This window comes from Meleagris gallopavo, chromosome 17 (assembly GCF_905368555.1).
Source record: "Meleagris gallopavo chromosome 17, MGAL_WU_HG_1.1, whole genome shotgun sequence".
NCBI lineage: Eukaryota > Metazoa > Chordata > Aves > Galliformes > Phasianidae > Meleagris > Meleagris gallopavo.
In genome coordinates this window covers 10,372,135-10,391,009 of record NC_139420.1, presented here as the reverse complement: position 1 = coordinate 10,391,009, position 18,875 = coordinate 10,372,135, and the positions used below count along the sequence as shown (strand labels likewise).

The 18,875-nt window shown below is 50.0% G+C and overlaps 1 protein-coding gene across 1 annotated transcript in view; it reads right to left on the bottom strand.

Annotated features, from left to right (window-relative positions):
- Positions 1-3,422, bottom strand: part of LOC100548206 (reticulon-4 receptor) — a 65,441-nt gene extending 62,019 nt beyond the window's left edge. The window contains exon 1 of the mRNA XM_085238664.1: positions 2,861-3,422. Within this exon, the coding sequence (XP_085094790.1) occupies positions 2,861-2,882 (22 nt within the window). The 5' untranslated portion in view covers positions 2,883-3,422. The remainder of the gene's footprint in view (positions 1-2,860) is intronic.
- Positions 3,423-18,875: the final 15,453 nt, after the last annotated feature.

The following is an 18,875-nucleotide window of genomic DNA, read 5'->3' as shown; positions in this document are numbered from 1 at the left end:
TTGGGGCTTGGATTGGGGAGGGAAGGAGGATGCTGCGCTTTCGGGGCAGGCAGCAGCTCCATGAAGCAGCATCACTGGGCATGCAGGGCCCGTGGCAGCATGCCCAGGAGATGGGATTCGGAGCATCCTTCCCTTCTCTGCCCTCATTTCAGTCTCTCTCACTGCTTCTGAGCCAATATTAATAGAAGTGCTGCTGGATTTGCTGATTTTACTCCCTTCCTCCCCACCACCACCACTTCTGCACTTTATGAGCTGCCAACATAGTTGCAACTATACAAAGCCCAAAGCACCCAAACATGGGATGCAGGTAATTAACAAAGAGCAGGGCTTGCAAGGACAGGGCTGCCACATTCCCCACGTTCTGGTCAGCAGCACGAACACCTGCTGCCCACAAACCACAGCAGTGCAGAGGGCAGTGGCAGCTCTCACTGCTTCCAATTCCCTTATTTTCTGGGCCAGCTTTCTCTTAGAGGGGAAAATATCACCAAACCAGCAGAGACACATCTGCCAGCAACCACATCTGCACTGACACAACCTCACAGCATGGAGCAGCACAACGGCATCTCGACACTTGGGCTGTGATATTCCACTTCAAAAAGCCTCTCAGAACACATCCATGGATGGACCCACAGAACGTTGGACCGAAGCATTGTGCTGCCTGGTGGGGAACTGGGAACAAAGCTCAGGAAATGCTGAGGCTCCTTGAAATGAATGAACAAAGTACAGAAAGGAAATATAAAATAATGCACTGATGAATGGTGTCTTCTCTTAAGGAAAAGAAGGAGCTGCTGCTGCATCTCCAAATAAATATTCTCCAAGGTTGGTGTGGGTTCTTATAGTACAGGATTTTGTAATACATAAGAAATTCTATTAAAAAAAAAAAAGAAAGAAAGAAAGAAAACGCTTGGAAAAACCTTTTTCAATATAAACAAATTGTGTTAATAAAGCAGTAAGTGCTGAGAACACCAGGTGAAAGCTCTGTCTCTAACTGCCCCTGGTGGCTATTTCTGGCTTACAAAGCACTCGGAGCATCCTGGCAGCCCACAGTGGGAAACATAGCCCAAATGCAGGAGGATGGTCACTCATCCAAACATCGTCTCCTAAGGTTTATAAGGACTTCACAGTCACACCTACCAGCAACCGATAGCCTCTCATAAGCAGTAGGGAGAGAAAAAGAAAAAAAAAAATCAAAAATAAGAAGTCAACCCCCTCAAAGCTTTGTTCTATAAATAAAGCTGTTGTAACAAGGGTTTTGTATTTCATTATCTTCGGTAGCAGCTGGAAATACAAGAAAGTCACGGTGCAGAGACAGCACTGCAGCATCACAGAGTGCCCCAGTGCTGCACCACACCCATCACCCATCACCTGGGTACCACTGCCAGCATCACAGCAGGCAGCCATGGGGCTCAGATCAACGGGTCAACAAAAAGCCTGCAGCACATAGCAAAGGGATGCTGGCATCTCAGCATCACCCAAGGGCCCTGCAGGCTGGCACCACAACCTGCTCCCCCCTGCTCCTCCCCAAGGTGTTTGCTGAACAGAAAGCAATTGGTCATTTTGGAACTTGAAAAGGATTCGAGCCCTCCAAAAGAGGTGGTGTGTTTGGAGCAGAGCTGGGGAGCATCCTTTTGACCGGCATAAATGAATGAGCTGGAGTACTTTCCATAAAGAAAAATAAAAAAAATAAAGATAAAAATAAAAATGAAATGGAAAAAAAATAGGCTATCTTTGATGGAGAAAGGAAGCGGGCAGAAGATGGCACACATGGGAAAGGGACTCCGTGCAGCTCTGCGTGCCAAACGCTCCCTCAGCCAGCAGCCTGGGCAGCGGTGGAGCTGCTACGAGGGGCTGATGGCTCGAGTTCAGTATTGCAGCCCTCGGGCTGGGTTTCCAGCAGCACACCTGGGCACGCTTCTCCAAGTGGCCCGAACCTGAGTGTGTGTGTTCCTCCGAAAGCAGGTCTTCATGTCGGGTTTCACCCGGAGGGACTGCAAATGGGATGGGCGAAGCCACGAGCTTACAGAGGGGCATCCCCTCACGGGGGGCTGCAGCCCGATCTTTCCGCACCGGCAACTGAAAAGCAAAAGGGCCGCCCGAGCAGATGGAAAAGGGCGATCTGCAGCGAGAGGAGGCTGCTCTGCCGGGCTTCTCCACGAGCTCCTCTCGCTGGTGGGCACCGAAGCGGGCGGGGGTCCCTTAGAGAGGAGTCAGCCCCGTGCACATCCCCGCACAGCCCCGGTCTCGAGGATCGCGCAACCTCCGCCAACTTCCCCGGCCGGAGGCACCCGCAGCTCCTCCGCAGCCTCGTCGGGAGCGGAGCATCGCTCCTCGGCAGCCCAGAAAGGAGCGGAGGAAAAGCCGGGCTGGCTGCCTCCGCCCTCCTCTCAGGCTCCGCCGTTCCGGCCACCTCCCCCAGCAGCACGGGCTGCGCCCCGGTGGGAGGCAGCCTTGAGAGCGGAGGATGCCGCTTTTTCCCCCGGCCCAACCTCCTTAACACTTTGCCTGCCCCAACTTCGGGGGGAGCCCGGCCGCACCGAGGCGGGGGTAGAGAGGGCAGGAGGGGCCTCAGCCCGCAGCTCGCAGCCGTGTTACCCCCATCCAACCCGGCCTCAGCCTCCGCTCACCCCTCCGCCTCTCCCGGGCCCAGAGAGATGCGGATCCCCAGCCCGTGGGCTCCGGCCGCGCTCCCCCAACGGCCCACCGCTGGGGAGCCCAACCCGGCCGTTTCGACGAAGAAAGTTGCAGGCAGGGAAGTTCCGAGTTCGCACCGCACCGGGGGATGTGGCCACCTCGCTCTGCCCTGCCCTGCCCTGGGGAGTCTCGGTGGGGGGGGGTATCGGGGGTGGGGGGACGCACCTACCTTCAGCTATCGCCCTCTTCATCTTAGGGGTCGGGGAAGGCACGTCTGGAGGCGCAAAGTCGAGCGGCAGCGGTACAATCCTTGAGATAGCGGAGCAGGTCCTCGTGCAAAAACTTCAGCCCGAGCGCGGAGCGGAGCGCGGGGAGGGGGCTCTCCCTGTGCCGGTGCCCTCGCTCATCGGGGGAATGAGCAGCCCCCGAGCGGGAGTCAGCATCCAGGCGAGGCTCCCCCTCCCTCCCTGCCCGCCCGCCTGCCTCCTCCCTCCGTCCTCCCTCCCGCCCGCCGCACGCACGGGGCCGGGACCGGAGCTGCGGCGGATCCCGCGGAGGCAGAGCCGGAGGCGGCGGAGGGGAGCGCGGAGCCTTGCAGCAGCGGATCCCGGGAGCGAGCGAGCGGGGCGCGGGGCTTGGAGAGGCGATGAATGTTTTATGGGATCATGTGGTTTGACGTGAGAGGAATCAGCCTAGCTCGGATTTACTGGCTGGAGGAGTGAGAGGGAGGACGGGGGAGACGGGCACGGGATGGAAGGAAGGAAGGGAGGGAGGGGCCGCTCCGGGGGCAGCCGGAGCCGTTCCGACGGCGGCGGGTCCCCGCGGTGCCCGGGCAGGGCGGTGCGGGGCCGGGAGGCTCATTCCTGGAGGAGAGGTGCCACCTAAAGGATGCCGCGGATAGGGCCGGCCGGGCGGCTGCGGGCATCGGGCCGGTCGCTCCCCCGCCTCCAACCGGCAGCATCTCCGGGAGCCGCCCGCAGCCCGCAGCGCTCGGCACGGGGCTCACGAAAGGATCCGGGCGCTCCCGAGCCGGCTCCTATCCGGGCAGATTGCGAGGCACACGGCTCGGCTCTGCTCTGCCGCAGGGCCCACTGCCAGGGTTCGTTTCTGCTGCTGTGGGGTCACTGCGTTCCCCGGGGAGGCCCAGAGAAGGCAGAGGCCACATCTCCACTCCTCCACCTCTAGCCGATCTCATTCCACCCGTATGCTTTTGGGATCGTTCTCCTGCGTGATGCAAGGAGAAGAGCTTACCTCAGTTTACCTACAAGCATAATATTTACACTGGTTGGAGATGAAACAAAGTGAAGGTGGTTTTCCATCCTCATCCCTCTCACTAGTTTCCCTGTCCTGGAGCAGACAATGCTTACTGCATGGGCAACTCCCATCTGCAGCTGTCCTGAGGAGCAGGAAGCCAGATCTCATTAAACTGAACTCATTTGCTCAACGGGCAAAGGAGACAGGAAGGATGGTGCCAGAAACAGCAGAACATTTTGAACAGGAAGACATGGTGGCTCTGCTAATGAGAGGTTTCAAACTGCTACCTGTATATATGTATGTGTATATATGTTTATACATATAGATATAGATAGCAGTTACCTATATATATATGGAGGTATGTATACTATTGAATATTCATATATCTCTTATGACTTGCCACCCTTATCTTGGCCATCTCCAGAGCTGCTTGCACCCAGGGCTTGTGCTGCAACCACATTCTTGAAGGTCTACCCAGTTTGCTCTGTAAGGATGGTATCAAATGAGTCAGGTGCCTCCTCTCAACCAAAGACCTTCAATACCTCTAGTCATCTATGGGGGAAAAAAGAAAAAAAAAGCAACCGAAGAAAAGTTCAATTGGGCATCTGAGGCAGCTGGAGGGCATTTATTAAGAGTGGGCTCTAATTAGGAAAGCAGCCTCAGCTGTCCACTAGCATCTGGGTTGTGTGCCTTCCAGATGTCTTCTAGATACCTTTTGCTGTCATTTTACCCATCATCCACAAGCAAAGTGTAAATGTGGAGCTGGGGAAAGGTTCCCTCTGGGAACAATGTCAGATCATCAGGTCAGCTGCAGCTGGCAGAGCTATGTAAGGGTCCCACAGATGGTCTCAGGGACTGCAAACAGAGCAATGTGTCTTGGCCAAGCTGTGGGAGTACAGCTTTATTTTTTACAGTGCTTGGGGCTTTTTGGCACCGTGTCATCACCAAGTCATAGAAGTGCACAAAGCTGGAGAGGTTCTGAAATAGCTGTCATGTTCTGCTGCAGTTCAAGATTTAGAGGCCAAGGTAGGACCCTGAGCACCAGACAGCCTACAGTATGGCTCTTCTCCAGAACCTACTCCACATGCAGGTCTTTCAGGGCACCAATAGATAGAGATGAATCTGGCTTTCCTCAGGACAAGACAGAGCCTCCCAAATGTAAAAGTAGTCCCACTCTTATGCAGTAACACTCACTGTTGGAGGCTTATGTTTGGGGCACCAACTGGGGAACAGCTGGAAGCGGGATGTGCTTTGAGGGATGCCCTCACCTCGACTTTGGACAACGCCTGTGCCAGGACTAGATGTGTGGGGTCCTGGAGGCAGCTCCCTCCCCAGCTTGGCTCAAAGGCAGGGGATTGCCTCCATCCCATCCCATCCCATCCCATCCCATCCCATCCCATCCCATCCCATCCCATCCCATCCCATCCCATCCCATCCCATCCCATCCCATCTCATTCCATTCTTCCCTACTCAACTTGCTTTGCATACCATTTCCTCTGCTCATTCTGCATAAGGGCAATCTCCAGCTGTACTCCTGCCCATCTCGACTCCCAGCCTGCACCCAATACACTGCATGCTGCCCAACCCCACCCTGCACCATACAGCCCCTCTCTTCTCTGCCTGTCCTGCACACATTGCCCCAAACTCTTTGAGAACATACTGTCTAGGGAGTGCTGTGCTTTCAATTTCTAACCCTCCTGGCTCAGATGGAACCATGGCCCATTTAGCAGTTTGCTGTTTCCCTTGGGTCCTATGACAGGTAGCAGATCTGCCCTGAAAAAGCAGATGGAAAGAGTTTTAGGTCTAAAGGAAAGGTGAATTCTGGGAGTAGACATGGAGTCCCTATGCTATCTGCTGGTAGCACACTTTGTTGATTTTTGGACATCTGGGGAGGTAAGGAAGGATGATCCCACCCTGCCCTACTCTTTCTGCAGTGACAGTCCAGCTCCTGCAAGTCAGCAATATGCTGCTCCTCCTTGTAAACACACCTCCAAGCACTCGTGTTTGAGTAGTGCCCTCTGACATTGCCATCCCAAGCAGTGCATTGGGAAAGAGAGGTCACCTACATGCAGAGCATGAAGATCACTGCAGATAAAAGGACCTTGGAGCTGGAATTGTCTGAGGGAGAGCAGGAAAGTGAACACAGGCAATGAAGGAGTTAACTGAAGCTATAGTCACAAGGCCAAAAATTACAGGTTCTAACACCAAGGCAGCAGGCTGTATGCGGCTGTTTGGCTGACATTTCTGAAAGGTTAATCTTGAAGTGGAGAGAGCACGTCCGCAGAGTGCTGGCCCCACTTTTCCTGCAGATCCCTGCCCCACTTTGGGCTGGTTTAAGACCCAACAGTCTGTAGCACACAGGACACCATGAAGGAAGGTGGTGGCTGTGACCCTGGCATGCAAAGTGGCTCACCCTTGTGCCAGCTGGCTTTCCAATCTCATGTTATAAGACACGGGAGGCTCTTCCCTTTGTGCCTGCATGTTGGACATTTGTGCTTTCCATTTCCCAACATGGCTAAGCACTGTCTAGCAAAGAGAAAGAGCCTCCCAAGCAGGCGATCTCCTGGGAGATACGAGGTGGCTCGCAATTACAGCGTGAGGAGTTCTGTGCAGCTCATTTGCAGCTTGGAAAGGAGCCAGTATTCACTCAGATCAAGAGACACCTTGCTTTGACTGGATAATTACATGATCGTCTCTACCTAGCTCTTAATCACACTTAGATCAGTTCTCTTCCTTTGGATCGTGAGTATTGTTTGCAAGGCTTTGACTAGTTGCTTGCTCACTCATGTGGACACAGTGGCTGTAGCACATTTGGGGCACATTCCTGGGTCTGAAGGTGATGAGAAGAAGGTGGAGAGCCAGAAGGGGAAAATCACAGTTTAACACATGTACCAGGGGAATGCAGGACCTGCGCAGTGTATTCCCATTGCTTGTCTATGCACTGAAGTCCTCTACAACTCCAGAGCACCTTAGGGCTGGGCCCTGCTCTCATGAGAAACCATTTGGGTAAGAAGCTTTCCAGTTTTCACTTTTGCCTTTGTAGTGAGCATAGATTGCTGTGTCCATTTGTGTAGCAGGAGGACAGTGGCTCAGATGGAGCAAAGTGGCCTCTGACCTCCCAACAGTGCCCTGAGGTTCCTTAACACGTTCCACGTTCTTCTTGCCCCCATGTCTGTGGGTGGACACCCGTCCTATTGTTCTTTGACACTTGGACTACATAATCTAAGTGGTCCTTTCCAACGTTAATAATTTCATGATTCTCACTGTAGAACCCTTCTGCCACTTCCCAGGCATCCAGACTTGGCCCAGGAGCAGCTTTACAGTATGACCTTTGCCTGGCTTGACCCATCCACCCCATCTCTGTCAACTACCTCATCGCCTCACTGTATCACTTTAGTTCAAGAAAAGACATTGAATATCTTTATTGTTCTTACATGCCATGTTGGTTTTTTTGCTCCTACTGCCATGAAAAATGTATCAGAGCCTTGCAGTGCCTGGATGGGTAAGGCAGAGCAAGAATAGCTTCCCTTCTCTCAGTGCATCCAGCTCCTGCCATAGGCAGTGATTCCCCATAGATGCTGCCTCTCCCAGGAAGGTGAATTATGAACCTCATCGCTTCTGCTTCGTGATTTCTCTCAGATTTCAGACTTCTTCTGCCTCAGCAATAGGGTCGTCTTGGACGAATTTCTCCTGTAAATCATCTCAGCTCTCGCTTCAGCCTGACACATCAATCCCTTCTCGTCATGCAGCAAAAGGTTCCCACCTGGTCCTGGCAGTGCTGCCGAGACTGGGACATGCCAGGAATCCTTCAGCACCTCTGTAGGGCTCATCCAGGCATCTCTCACAGACAGCTGCTCGAATTCAAGTCTTAGGGAGACTTAGCTGGATGACAGCTTGCACGTGGCTCGGAGTTGCCCTAAGCTTACTCTGCCCTGACTGTGAAGCAACTGGCAGTGCTGGAAAGCTTTGAGGAAAGGGAAATGCAAAGCCTTAAGAGATGTCTTCCAGTGACTTCCAGGCCAAATTGTTGATTCAGAACAGGGACTCCATCATGGACCTGGGTACAGGTGGGCTCTGCTGAGAAAGGCTCTGCATCCCCAGTATCTAGCCTTATCAAGGTCTGCCATTGGATTTCTGATCAGGGTGTAGATTTCTTTCCCCCCGAATACAGGACAGGATAGAATTCAAGACTACAGTGACCAAGGAGTGGGAACACTCCTGAGAGCAACAGATGAAACATGACAGCTCCATCACAGCCACACCAGTATGACTCAGCTGGGGTCATCCCCAGGCCCTATCACTGCTCACAAGTCAGAAATTTAGGAGCTCTGCTGTTCCCAGCTCCACCACATGGATGATGTGGGCTGCAGCTCGTATGTTCAGTAAATGGGTCAGCCTTTTGTTTTTCCCCCGAGCTTGCTGAGCATTGTCTCTCTGCTTTGAGACAGCGAGATACACTTCTTCTACAATTATTGTTTGCTTGTTTTAATTTGTTTTGAGTTTAAGTTCATTCTTTTTGACTCCTACTCACTTGGTGTTGCTGGGTGTCCCGGCTGGGGCAGCTGTAAGAACCTACAAGAGGGCTTATGGAGAGCACTGGCAGAAAACAAACATCTAGTTCATGATTAGGAGCATCTGCCCTTAAAACCTGATTCTAAACGTCACATATATTTCATGGAGGAATGAGAGCATGGCAGTACCACATGACCATTCAAAACATCTCTGATTTCAGATCTGCAGTACTCCCAACAGAGTTAGCAAATGAGTTGCAGACCGGGAACTATCTGCAAATAGTTTCCAATAATGAATTGAGGTGCGAAAGCTGCAATCTGCTCCTAGACAATCTGTAAACAGAGGGAAGCAAAAATTCACCAAAATAAATTATTCATTTCAGATTACTCTCTTAGCTCATGCCTTAACTTGAAACCCTCCAGAGCTGGCAGTTATTTCCAGAGATGCTCCTATATCTTAAGCAATGCAATGTAAGGGGCAGACACAGTGATGGTGAAGCACGTAGGGGTGTCTTGTCACCCTTTGGCCAGAACTCATCCCTTCCAAGTGATGTGACTTGGTGATGTGACATGCTACCAAGCATGAACCAGCTCCAAGAGTTATCCAGAGATGGTGAAGGCAAGGCTTTTGAAGGCTAAAAATTGAACTCTTTGCCTAACCCAGTTGCCATCATTAGGCAGAGGTGGAGGAAACAGCCTTGGAACAGGAATTGAAACAGATGAGATGGGGAAAAGAGGGGGAAGGACCAAACCAAATGGGTCATGGGGATTGTAGAATGTTGGTGTGGCAGTTCTGGATAAGGCACGTGTACTGGATGCTGGAGCCCACCTGTGTGATGAAGCAGGAACTGCACCCAGTCATCCTTTGGAATGTTTCTAAAAAGCCGTAGAAGAAGAAATTGGCCCTTCTGAAGAACGAATTCCTGAAGAGTAACTTCAGGCTTCACGAAAGCCAAAACCTCTGACCTCAAGCAGACTCTCCAGGAGATGGGGACTGCAAGCAGTCTGCATTTGAACAATCTGTAGGATTCAGTGTCCCATGCCAATGTACTCCTCCTGATGAGTTTAGGACTTGGCATGGCTTGATGCATGAAAAACTGTCTGAAGAGCAGAAAAACTCTGCGTGGTAAAGAGAAACATATGGAGCTGGAGAAGTGCAAGATAGGAAGCTGGGATTGTGCAATGATGATTTGCTCAGTCATCTGCAAAGGTTGCACTCCCTGAAGTGGTTTGAGTTGCTTATGGGTCCTCCTGCATGCTCCCTGCAACTGGGACAAATCAGGTGCAAGTTTTTGACTGTTGATGTCCCACCGCTCTCCAAATGCCACAGTATGGCTATTGGTTTTCTAGAAACTTTTCTGAAATCATAGTCTTAACAACTCAGTTAAGCTTTCCAGTACCTAAAGGGAACCTACAAACAGGATGGCAGTCAACTCTTTACAAGGGTAGATAATGGCAGGACAAGGGGAAATGTTTTTAAATTGAGGGAGGGAAGATTTAGGTTGGATATCAGTGAGTTCTTTATCAAGAGAGTGGTGAGGTGCTGGAACAGCTGCCCAGAGAGGCTGTGGATGCTCCATCCCTGGAGGTGTTCAAGGCCAGGTTGGATGGGGCTCTGGGCAGCCTGGTCTGGTATTAGGTATGGAGGTTGTTGGCCCTGCCTGTGGCAGGGGGTTGGAGATTCATGATCCTTGAGGTCCCTTCCAACCCAAGCCATTCCATAATTCTATGATTCTATGAACTCATAGATTCTATGAACCTTTTGCCTGCAAAACAGCAGACTGGACTGGAGTGAGCTACGGTTTCTCACTGAAAGTTGGGAGGCACTATTATTTTCTCTGCATTAGAACTAAACAAAACTGTTACATATGTTTTCCTGAAAGCATTAGATGGGTTACACTGAGCTGAAACATGGAAATACCAAGTTCAAAGCAGAGTTTTCCATCTTTGATCATACCAAAGTGGGAAGAAGGGTTTTGATTAAACATGACCACAGCCATCACCTGGAGAGAGTTGGACTTTTTCAAACTTTTTCTGTCCTACAGCTTACTCTACTAAATAGAGAACAGAGTGGTATTCAAACGGTGAGCTCAAATCTGGTGGATTTGCCCTTGATCCATTTTGACAATTATTGTCCCAAACTTCTGTGATCTCTTCAAATGCCACTGTTTGGCCTTTTGGAGCTGCCTGTCTCACAGCACAGGTAATGCTAATCACCACACCACAGGATTACTAGAAGGCTATCACTTCTCTGAACCTCAGTGCTTTTTCAGGAAGATGTGTACTGAAAATACTGAAGTTTCACAAAGAATGCTTCTAACACCAAGAAAATGTTGCCCAAGTTGCTCCATCAGCATTGCTTCAAAGCAATGGCTTTGCTTTGTTGGCCAAAAGTAAGTGAACGTCTGGGTGTATGATTGACAGAGGTAAATTGGGAAATGCCAAATCCTCATAAAATTGAGGATTTTTTGCAAAAAAAACAAAACCTTCCACATTCAGTGAGAGGGAGATACTAGTCTTGCAGTGGCCTGAGCTTAGGTCAGGCCACCTTATGGACCCCACTGGTGGCTACTTTGGCCATCAATCTTTTTATATTGCACTCAAGAGTCTGAAGGGATGACTAAAAGCCCATTCTTGCACAGCACATCCCCAGGAAAAAATTAAGTGCCCACGTAGTTTCCTAAAGAAAGTGGTTTTCAGGAAAAGACAGAAGGCTGGAGGTAAACATAATGCTTCTCTGTGGGAAGACTCTGCGTCCCGTGGAAATCAGTTCTCCTCACTGAAAATTTGACTATCTGAGAACCAGCTGCTTGATTTGGAGACCAAGCAGCATCAGTAAGAGGCATCAGCCGAATACCTCCTGTTCAAACATCCTTTTAAATCAGGACCCTAAGAGCTTGTGCTGACCAGGTGAAGACGTGCAGGGATGCTCACCCTATGCTGGCCACTTCATTGAGGGTGAATGTCACAGTGCATCATCAGAGCTTCAGCCTGAGCTTGTGGCTCATCCCATCTCCTTGGATTCATTCTGGTGTTCCCCTTGGGCAGTGAACAACAGCACGCTGCTGCTGCTGCCTTACCAAGGAAAGCTTTCCATTAGATAAATAGCCCTTAAGCAAATGGAAGAGCGCTTACCCAGGGGCTGTGTTCAGGTGGCCAGACCAAGCTGTGTTCGAACCAGGGTGCCATATGGTGCAGAGACAGTGCTGTCCATTACTTTGCAATGAAATAATATTTTGTTTCACAATTGTTTGCAATTAGGCTTCTGCAGCAGATGAATAATCTGTTCTTGTTGATTCGACAGAGATGCTGTTTGGAAGGGGGACAAATAGCATGTGCTTCCCTCGCCCAGCAATCACAGGCATTAAAGCAGAGAAATACGGACTCGTCGATAATTCCTCGCGACAACTCCCGTAAATTTAGCATCTCTGGCATAAAGCAAGCAATAAAGGAAAGAAACAGTGATTGGAGGAGCCACGGAACCCGCTGCCAAAAGGCAGCTCAGCCACTTGCTGCTTAGGTAGGGCTGGGAGAGGGGCAGTGAGGGGCAGAGGGCAGAGCCCTGCTCTGTGCTGCTTTGCTCTGAGGTGTGAGAGCCAATGGCACTGCAACCCTCGTGGGAGAGAGGCTTTCTCACAGGCAGAAAATACAAGCCATTTTCAGAAGGAGAACAGATTTTGGTTGGGAGGTGAAGGAAGCGGAGGGCCAAGAATAGAAGGGAACAGTGGGCGGAATTCTGACTCCCTGCTGCATTCAAAGTAAAGTACAGGACAAGTTTCAAGGAAACAGCAGGGCAGACCTGGGGGGAGCCAGCAGAGTAAATGAAGCCTGGCAGGGTGTTGGGTGGTCCGACCACGCTGCCCCCCAAGAAGCAAGAGAGCATCAGGATGGGTGCATCATGTGAGCTGCACGAGGGTGAGGTGCATCACTGCTGTTTTCCCAAGCAGAGTACAGAGGTACAAGTGGTGGTCCCTTTATTACGAGCTGCAAAGTAGAGACGTGAAACAGCAGAACAAGATCCTGGCTGACAGCAATGAAGTGGACCATAAGCATGAGAGAGCTGAGCATGAAACAGAGACAAATCACTCAAGTCACCAACAGCCAATCATTTCCAATACTTAACATTTTCGAATACACGTAGTCCTTTTGCTCGGCCTCACAAATCTGCACACGCATGGGCATGCTGCTAAGCACACCGATACGCAGCAAACCAGCAAACTGCAGAGCAAAGCTGAACGCCATCTAAGTGGTGAAAACAGGAATTGCATTGGGCCTTCCCAGAGATACAGAGAGGGCAAGGGAATGTCTTCCTTCTCCACTGCTTGCCTCCACTCCCTCAAAGTAGTGCTGTGCTGAATTTCTGCTCCTGCACATCATGTTTGGTGAGAGACATCCTGAGAGCATGAGTGTATGTGCTGGAAACACAGGGATTATGGTGGTTCCATGCTACTGCTCACTGCCATCACTTCATTCCTCCTTCTTATGTTTATGCAAGTCCTGCAGCCCATCTTCTCTCTTTTCCTAATGCACTTTCTTTAATTCCTTTCCCAGCGCTCCCTCCTCTTCATCTGGTGGCATTTGGATCCGTTTTCAAGTCCACAGCAGTCCAAAGGACAGCAATTGCATCCATGAAGGACCCTGTATGGGTGTGCATCCCACCCAGTTTTAGCTCTTCCTGTGCAATAAATCACTTCAAAGCTGGAAAAAGGGCAGCTCTATGGGACTAGCCAGGTTCCCCAGCAGTTGGTCTCTGCCTGTTGGTTGTCTTGCCTATGCTAATCCTGGATCAGTTCCCACTAAAGCAGCATGGGAAGGCTTCATGGAAACACCTCTTTATCTCCTAGCACTGTTCTCATGGCAAGCCCCTTTAGAGAGGAGATTTAAACTGGATATAAAGAAAAAAACTTTTGCAGTAAGTGTGGTGAGGAATTGGCACAGGTTGCCTAGAAAAGCAGTGGGTGCTCGCTCCCTGCAGGCACCCAAGGTCAGGGGATGAGGCTCTGAGCACTGATGGAGCTGTGGGTGTCCCTGTGCACTGCAGGGGAGTTGGACCAGTTGGCCTTTAGGGGCCCTTCCAACTCTCCGATGATCCAACAGATGCTTTGCAGAGAAGGGCCACCAGTCATGAGCACCAGACAGCTGCTGGCTGGGGACCTTTTTCAACACTGTTTGGGTGTGGGAGGACCACCAGTGTCTGGACAGACCTTAGTGCTGCTCTCCATTGCACAGACAACTTGATGTCACGCTAAAGCAGGAGAGAAACCATCTCTGAAGGGCGCCTGCCTGCCTGCCTGTGTGATAAGTGCTCTAATGTATATAAAATAATTTCAGAGTGAGGAAGATCATCAGTAAGTTGACTGAAATGTACCTGAAAAACTGTTTCAAAGCATTGCAAATATAGCTTGAAAATACTCACATGCATTTGCTGTTTTCTGAGAGTTGTGAGTGGTTTTCTACCTTTCTCCAGTGCTTCCTCAGAGCTGCTGTGAACACCAGAGCTCTGCAAACCGCACTTCTGAAGGGTCCCCAGAATGACAGCCTTGCAGTCTGTATGTCACCAGAGAGGGTGAGCTCCAAGAGGGAGGAAAGTATTTTTAAGTCAGACTGAATAATGTCTCATCCAGGAGGCTGGGATGTTATTCAGCCAACCTCCTGGGCCTGCTCCCAGTTTATAGGGAGTTTGGAAGGACCAAGTGGGTTTCCATGCTGCCTTCCCTTTTGAAACCAAGCTCAGGCAGAGCTGAGATCATCCATAGAAGCGGAGCAGGGCTGGGGGGGGGTCTCTGAACCTGCTGACAACTTATGGTGTGATGCAGCATCCCATGGGTTTCTCCAGACAGCCCAGGCTGGGTGTCCAGATGGCAGACAGGTAACATGAGAGCAGGTGAACTGATAACCTGGCCGCTTGGACATCCCTGGGGGGAATGAAGAGCCATCTCCCAGCCAGGCATCGTCTGTTCTGTGTGTGGCAGGGATGACGAGCAGCCTCTCTGGCTCACAGCCTCCCTTGCTCCTGTCAAACAGAGCTCCCCATTCACTTCTAGTAACAACGAGCAGAACAGGACCGATAGAAATGGATTATTTTCTCTTTCCTTTTGCAGAAGACCTGGCAAGACGTCAGAAAACTGCATTGCCATTCTTGCAGAGCGTGTTGCCCAGTTCTTTGTGTGCTCCTTTGCCATGCCTGGAGCTACTGCAGTTCTTATTTTCAGCAGGAGAACTGGCAGCATAAGCGCGAGGAGAAGGCTTGGCTATCAGTCATCAGCAGATACTAATCGCTCCCACAGAGGTGTTTACTGGAGGGGTGTATGTGTGTGCCTGTGTGTGTGCGAGGAGGGAGATGAACTGCCATTAGAATTGCAGATCGTGCACTTGTTAGCAAAGTGCCTAGACCCTGCTTTACAATTTGCTAATAATAAAGCGTTTGTTCCCAGGAAACAAGTGGCCAGATTTATGTCTCGCTCACAAAAGGCTTCAATAGATATATTGATACCTCGCGAATCTGTAGCAGAGAAAGATATTGGAAAGCAGCTGTTTACCTGACTCCATCAACTCCTCTATTGATATCTGGGAGGCATTCATTTCACTATGGATAGACCACTTAGAATTGCTAACTCTCTGTTGCCAATACATCCCATATTTAGGGTTATTATATCACCATAAAATAGCTTTATGGAGCTATGAATATAGGCACGCATCAATATCCACAACTGCAGACACTGCTGTGTCATATGCCTGACAATGCAGGGAGAGCCCAGGCAACAATGGGGCTCAGAGGAAGATCAGGGGACAGGGAACAGAGATTTCAGAGGGTGAATGCACAAAGGAGCATCTCCTGCTGCATGGGTGAGCGTAGAGCTCAGTGTTGCCTTCATACTGGGGTGCAGCCATGCTCCAGCACTTGTGCCTCAGTTTACCAGCACATCAGTGACATTGCAGTGACTCTGATGTCCCCTCAGCAATGCACTTGGGATAGAAGGAAGCTACAAAGCACCAAAAACACAATATAGGAGCTCTGGGCTTCCTCTAGAGCCTGCCATGGCTACACAACCATAGCCAGCAGCAGTGGGTGGGGATGGAGGATGTTTGGGAATGGACAGAAGGACCTCCGGTGCCACCAGGAATTCCTTCTACAAGCAGAATATCAGACTCAGGAAGGACAGACAGATAATTCTGCGGGATTCCAGTGGGGCTTTTCATGCCATCCATAGTCAAGACCTTACACTACCTATTTGGTGTCTCTCTTCCCAACCCATTCACATGCTCAAAATCTCTAACCACGCACTCAGGAGTGCCCTTATTTCTTAGGGCTCACCACGTGGCAGGTCTGCAGGCAGTGCACTGTCACTGCTGCCAGGACAGGCCTCTCTGAAGCTCTATTAGGCATTGCAGCTTACATCCTCCATTACAATTTAGTTGATAAATAATGCACTAATGGAAAAGGAAACTTTATACGGGGCATCTGGATTAAGATACAGAGCTACCACAGCTTTTAGCTTTCATTTCCTGGCTCCCAGTGATGTATTTCTTAGCTTTGTTTCTACATGTGAATGCTTTTTTTTTTTTTTTTGCATAGAGTTTCCAAGAAGAGAGGAAACAGATTTTGAATACCACACTTGAACTTTTGCTATCAGCATTCTCCCGCACAATAATTCTTTCCTTTGCAAGAAAGCTGCAGAATCTCAGAAACCAAATGCAGATGGTACCCAAAGCACAGAAGGATTGAGAGGTGCCATCAAGCTCTTCAGAAAGCTCTGCTGAGATGCTATAGCTCTGGTATGATAAATTACCTCCACCAACCAATCTTTCTGCTTACTGCTGTATTCACCTACAAGAAGGAGTGGCCTTTCTCTTTATGACCTGAGAGATTTTCATTTTGTCTATTAAATTAATAATTACAGCTTCATTTACCTGGGATCTCCAATGCCCAGACAGTATTGATTTGTCCAGGATGGTGCAGAGGAAAAACAGAGCCTCTCTCACTGAAGTTTTGGGCAGAGAGTCAACAGGGCTTCTCAGCTATTAAAAGATATATTTCCTGTGCATCAGTCCACAAAAAAAGAAAAAAAAAAAAAAAAAAAACCAACAACAGTAGGCTGGGAGAAAGGAATCAAAGAGGCTGCTCAGCCCTGTCCGTCCCTGCCAGAAGCCTTCCTGGTGTTTGATGGCAGCACACCCAGGTTCCCAGAGGAATCCCATTCCCAGCAGGGAAGCGTTATTGGTATTTTTGATGCTCTTTCAATGCCCAGAGACAGCCCATGCTGAGAAACTGTGAGACAGAAAGGACCTTTCCTGCAAGGCTGAACTGCCTGTGAAGGACTCCAGGCTGAGAATACTCGTGGTGGTCAGGCAAGGAATAGCCAAGGTCACCTTTTTGGTTTGACAAGAGCTTGTCATTGCTCTGCCATGTTCCTAGCTGCTTCACAAAAGAGAAGTGTGTGTAGAAATCAGGTTAGGGAAAGCCGTCTTTTGTATTTTCTATAGCATAATTCCTTTTGTCTCCTTTCACCTGGTTCCTTACACCCAAGACAGCGATCTCAGAATATACTGGGAGATCAAACCCATGGGAGTGCACCAAGGGCATGAAAGCAGCAAAGGCTCAGAGTGCAGCTCTGCTCACTTCAGCTGGAGATGAACTGAAGGAGGATGCTCAGAGCAGCCATGCCCGGAGCACGGAGGCTGGAACAGGGAGAAAGAGCAGCCACAGCTACAGAAACAGCACATCAACAAAACAGCTGTGCAGAGGATAAGCAGACTTAGTGAGGCTTTTGCCTACAGCTGCCCAGCACAAGGGAAAACATATGTAAAAATAAAAGTCTTTACAAATAATCTTAAAGTAATCTGTTGCTGCATATTCTCTCTACATTTAACCACAGCCATGCCATGTGCAATGATGTGAGGTGTGTTACAGGGCCATGTAATGCTCATATGTGCATTTTCCAGTGCTGCAGCACTGGGCAGGCTGTTATGGTGCTAGGGCAGAAGGGAAGCAGATAGCAGAACTTGTCTGCAATGGGGGTTTGTCCAGGCATCATGGTTTGCAGAGCAGTGCTTTCTCCCTCTCCACCTCCTGTCCTACCAGAAATGGTTTCACCCTATCCCTGGACATTGAGCATATCCTCTTCAGCTGGAAATCCGATGCATAGTCCCAGGGTCACTCATTTCTTCCCAGCAGTCTGTCTTTCTTTGCAGCCTAAGCTATGTCTAAGATCAACTCTCTCCTACACATTCACCTGCCTGGTGTCCTTGCAGCTCAAAACACCTGAGGGAGGAGAATGGAGGCATTTGTGGCAACATTTCTCAGTCTGCAGGTAGCCTCAGAGTGGCCACAGGCCCTTAGAAAGCCCCAGCAGTGGAAGCACTGTAGACATCTCTGTTTACAAGGAGAAGAGTAAGATCCCAGCCTTCTGCCTTCTGGGATTATCCACATGCCTACTCCATCAGCACCTCCCTAGGTATCTCCAACAGAATGTTGCTGTGATAAGTCTGCCTGGATTCTCTCCCCGGCACATGGGGTGGTGCATGGGCACCCAGCAGAAGAATCACTTCTAGCACTATGGACAGCCTTTCTTCTTGGACTTTCCTTTCTTCTTGGCCACTGCTATAATCTGGTTGGATTTGAAACCAGCCTGGCCATTTTGCCCCTCTGTCCCAAAATGTTTTATAAATTTCCAACTCCTCCAAGGCTGAGTTGTATCTTGTGATCTGCAAAGCAGCAGAGAGCTGAAGAGGCAATTCCTTCCTCCGAGGGATGTGTTGTCTTCCCTGTAGATCTCCACATGGCTCTACATGCCCAGAAACCACCTTTGATCACATAAAAGATCTCAGATGCTGCCAAAAAGAAGTTTGTTGAGGACCTGGCTATTAATTGCACACATTCACAAAACACCATCAGAAGATAAAGGCTGCAATTGTTTAGGTGATCAATGGAATTCACTTATTTACAACAGCTGATCATCCTTCTATGGGAGAACAGTAAATCAGCAAAAGAGCCTTCAGACTTAATAAAACAGATCTGCTGCACACTCTGGTGCCCTACAGAACTCCTCAAAGCCTCAGAAGACAGGAGGCTGAGAAGGTTCAGGATGGAACATGCTAAGTGCCACCTCGGAGCAATGCCTGCAGCTCCCAGGACAGCACAGTCCCTCCCAAACCTTCTCCAACTTGTTGCTCCTCATGGTGCCCTTACACCCCACTGTCTAAAGGCTCCTCCTGTGCTGCTGTGATTTCCACCAGCCATGGGTCCAATGATTGCATTTTCTATTCTTCACCTTGAGGATAACTCGTGAGGCTGGATTCCCAGGTGAGAAAGCATCCTCCTCTTCCCTGCTCATCTCCCCAGCTTCACCAGGCACCAGCCCTGCACTGGCAATCAATTCTGCATCACAAATCCAACCAGCTGCAATGTCCTGAGCAGTGGGAAAGAAGGGACTGGGCTGGCACTGAGAATGAGCAATCCAGCCAGAGCCAGCCCGCAGC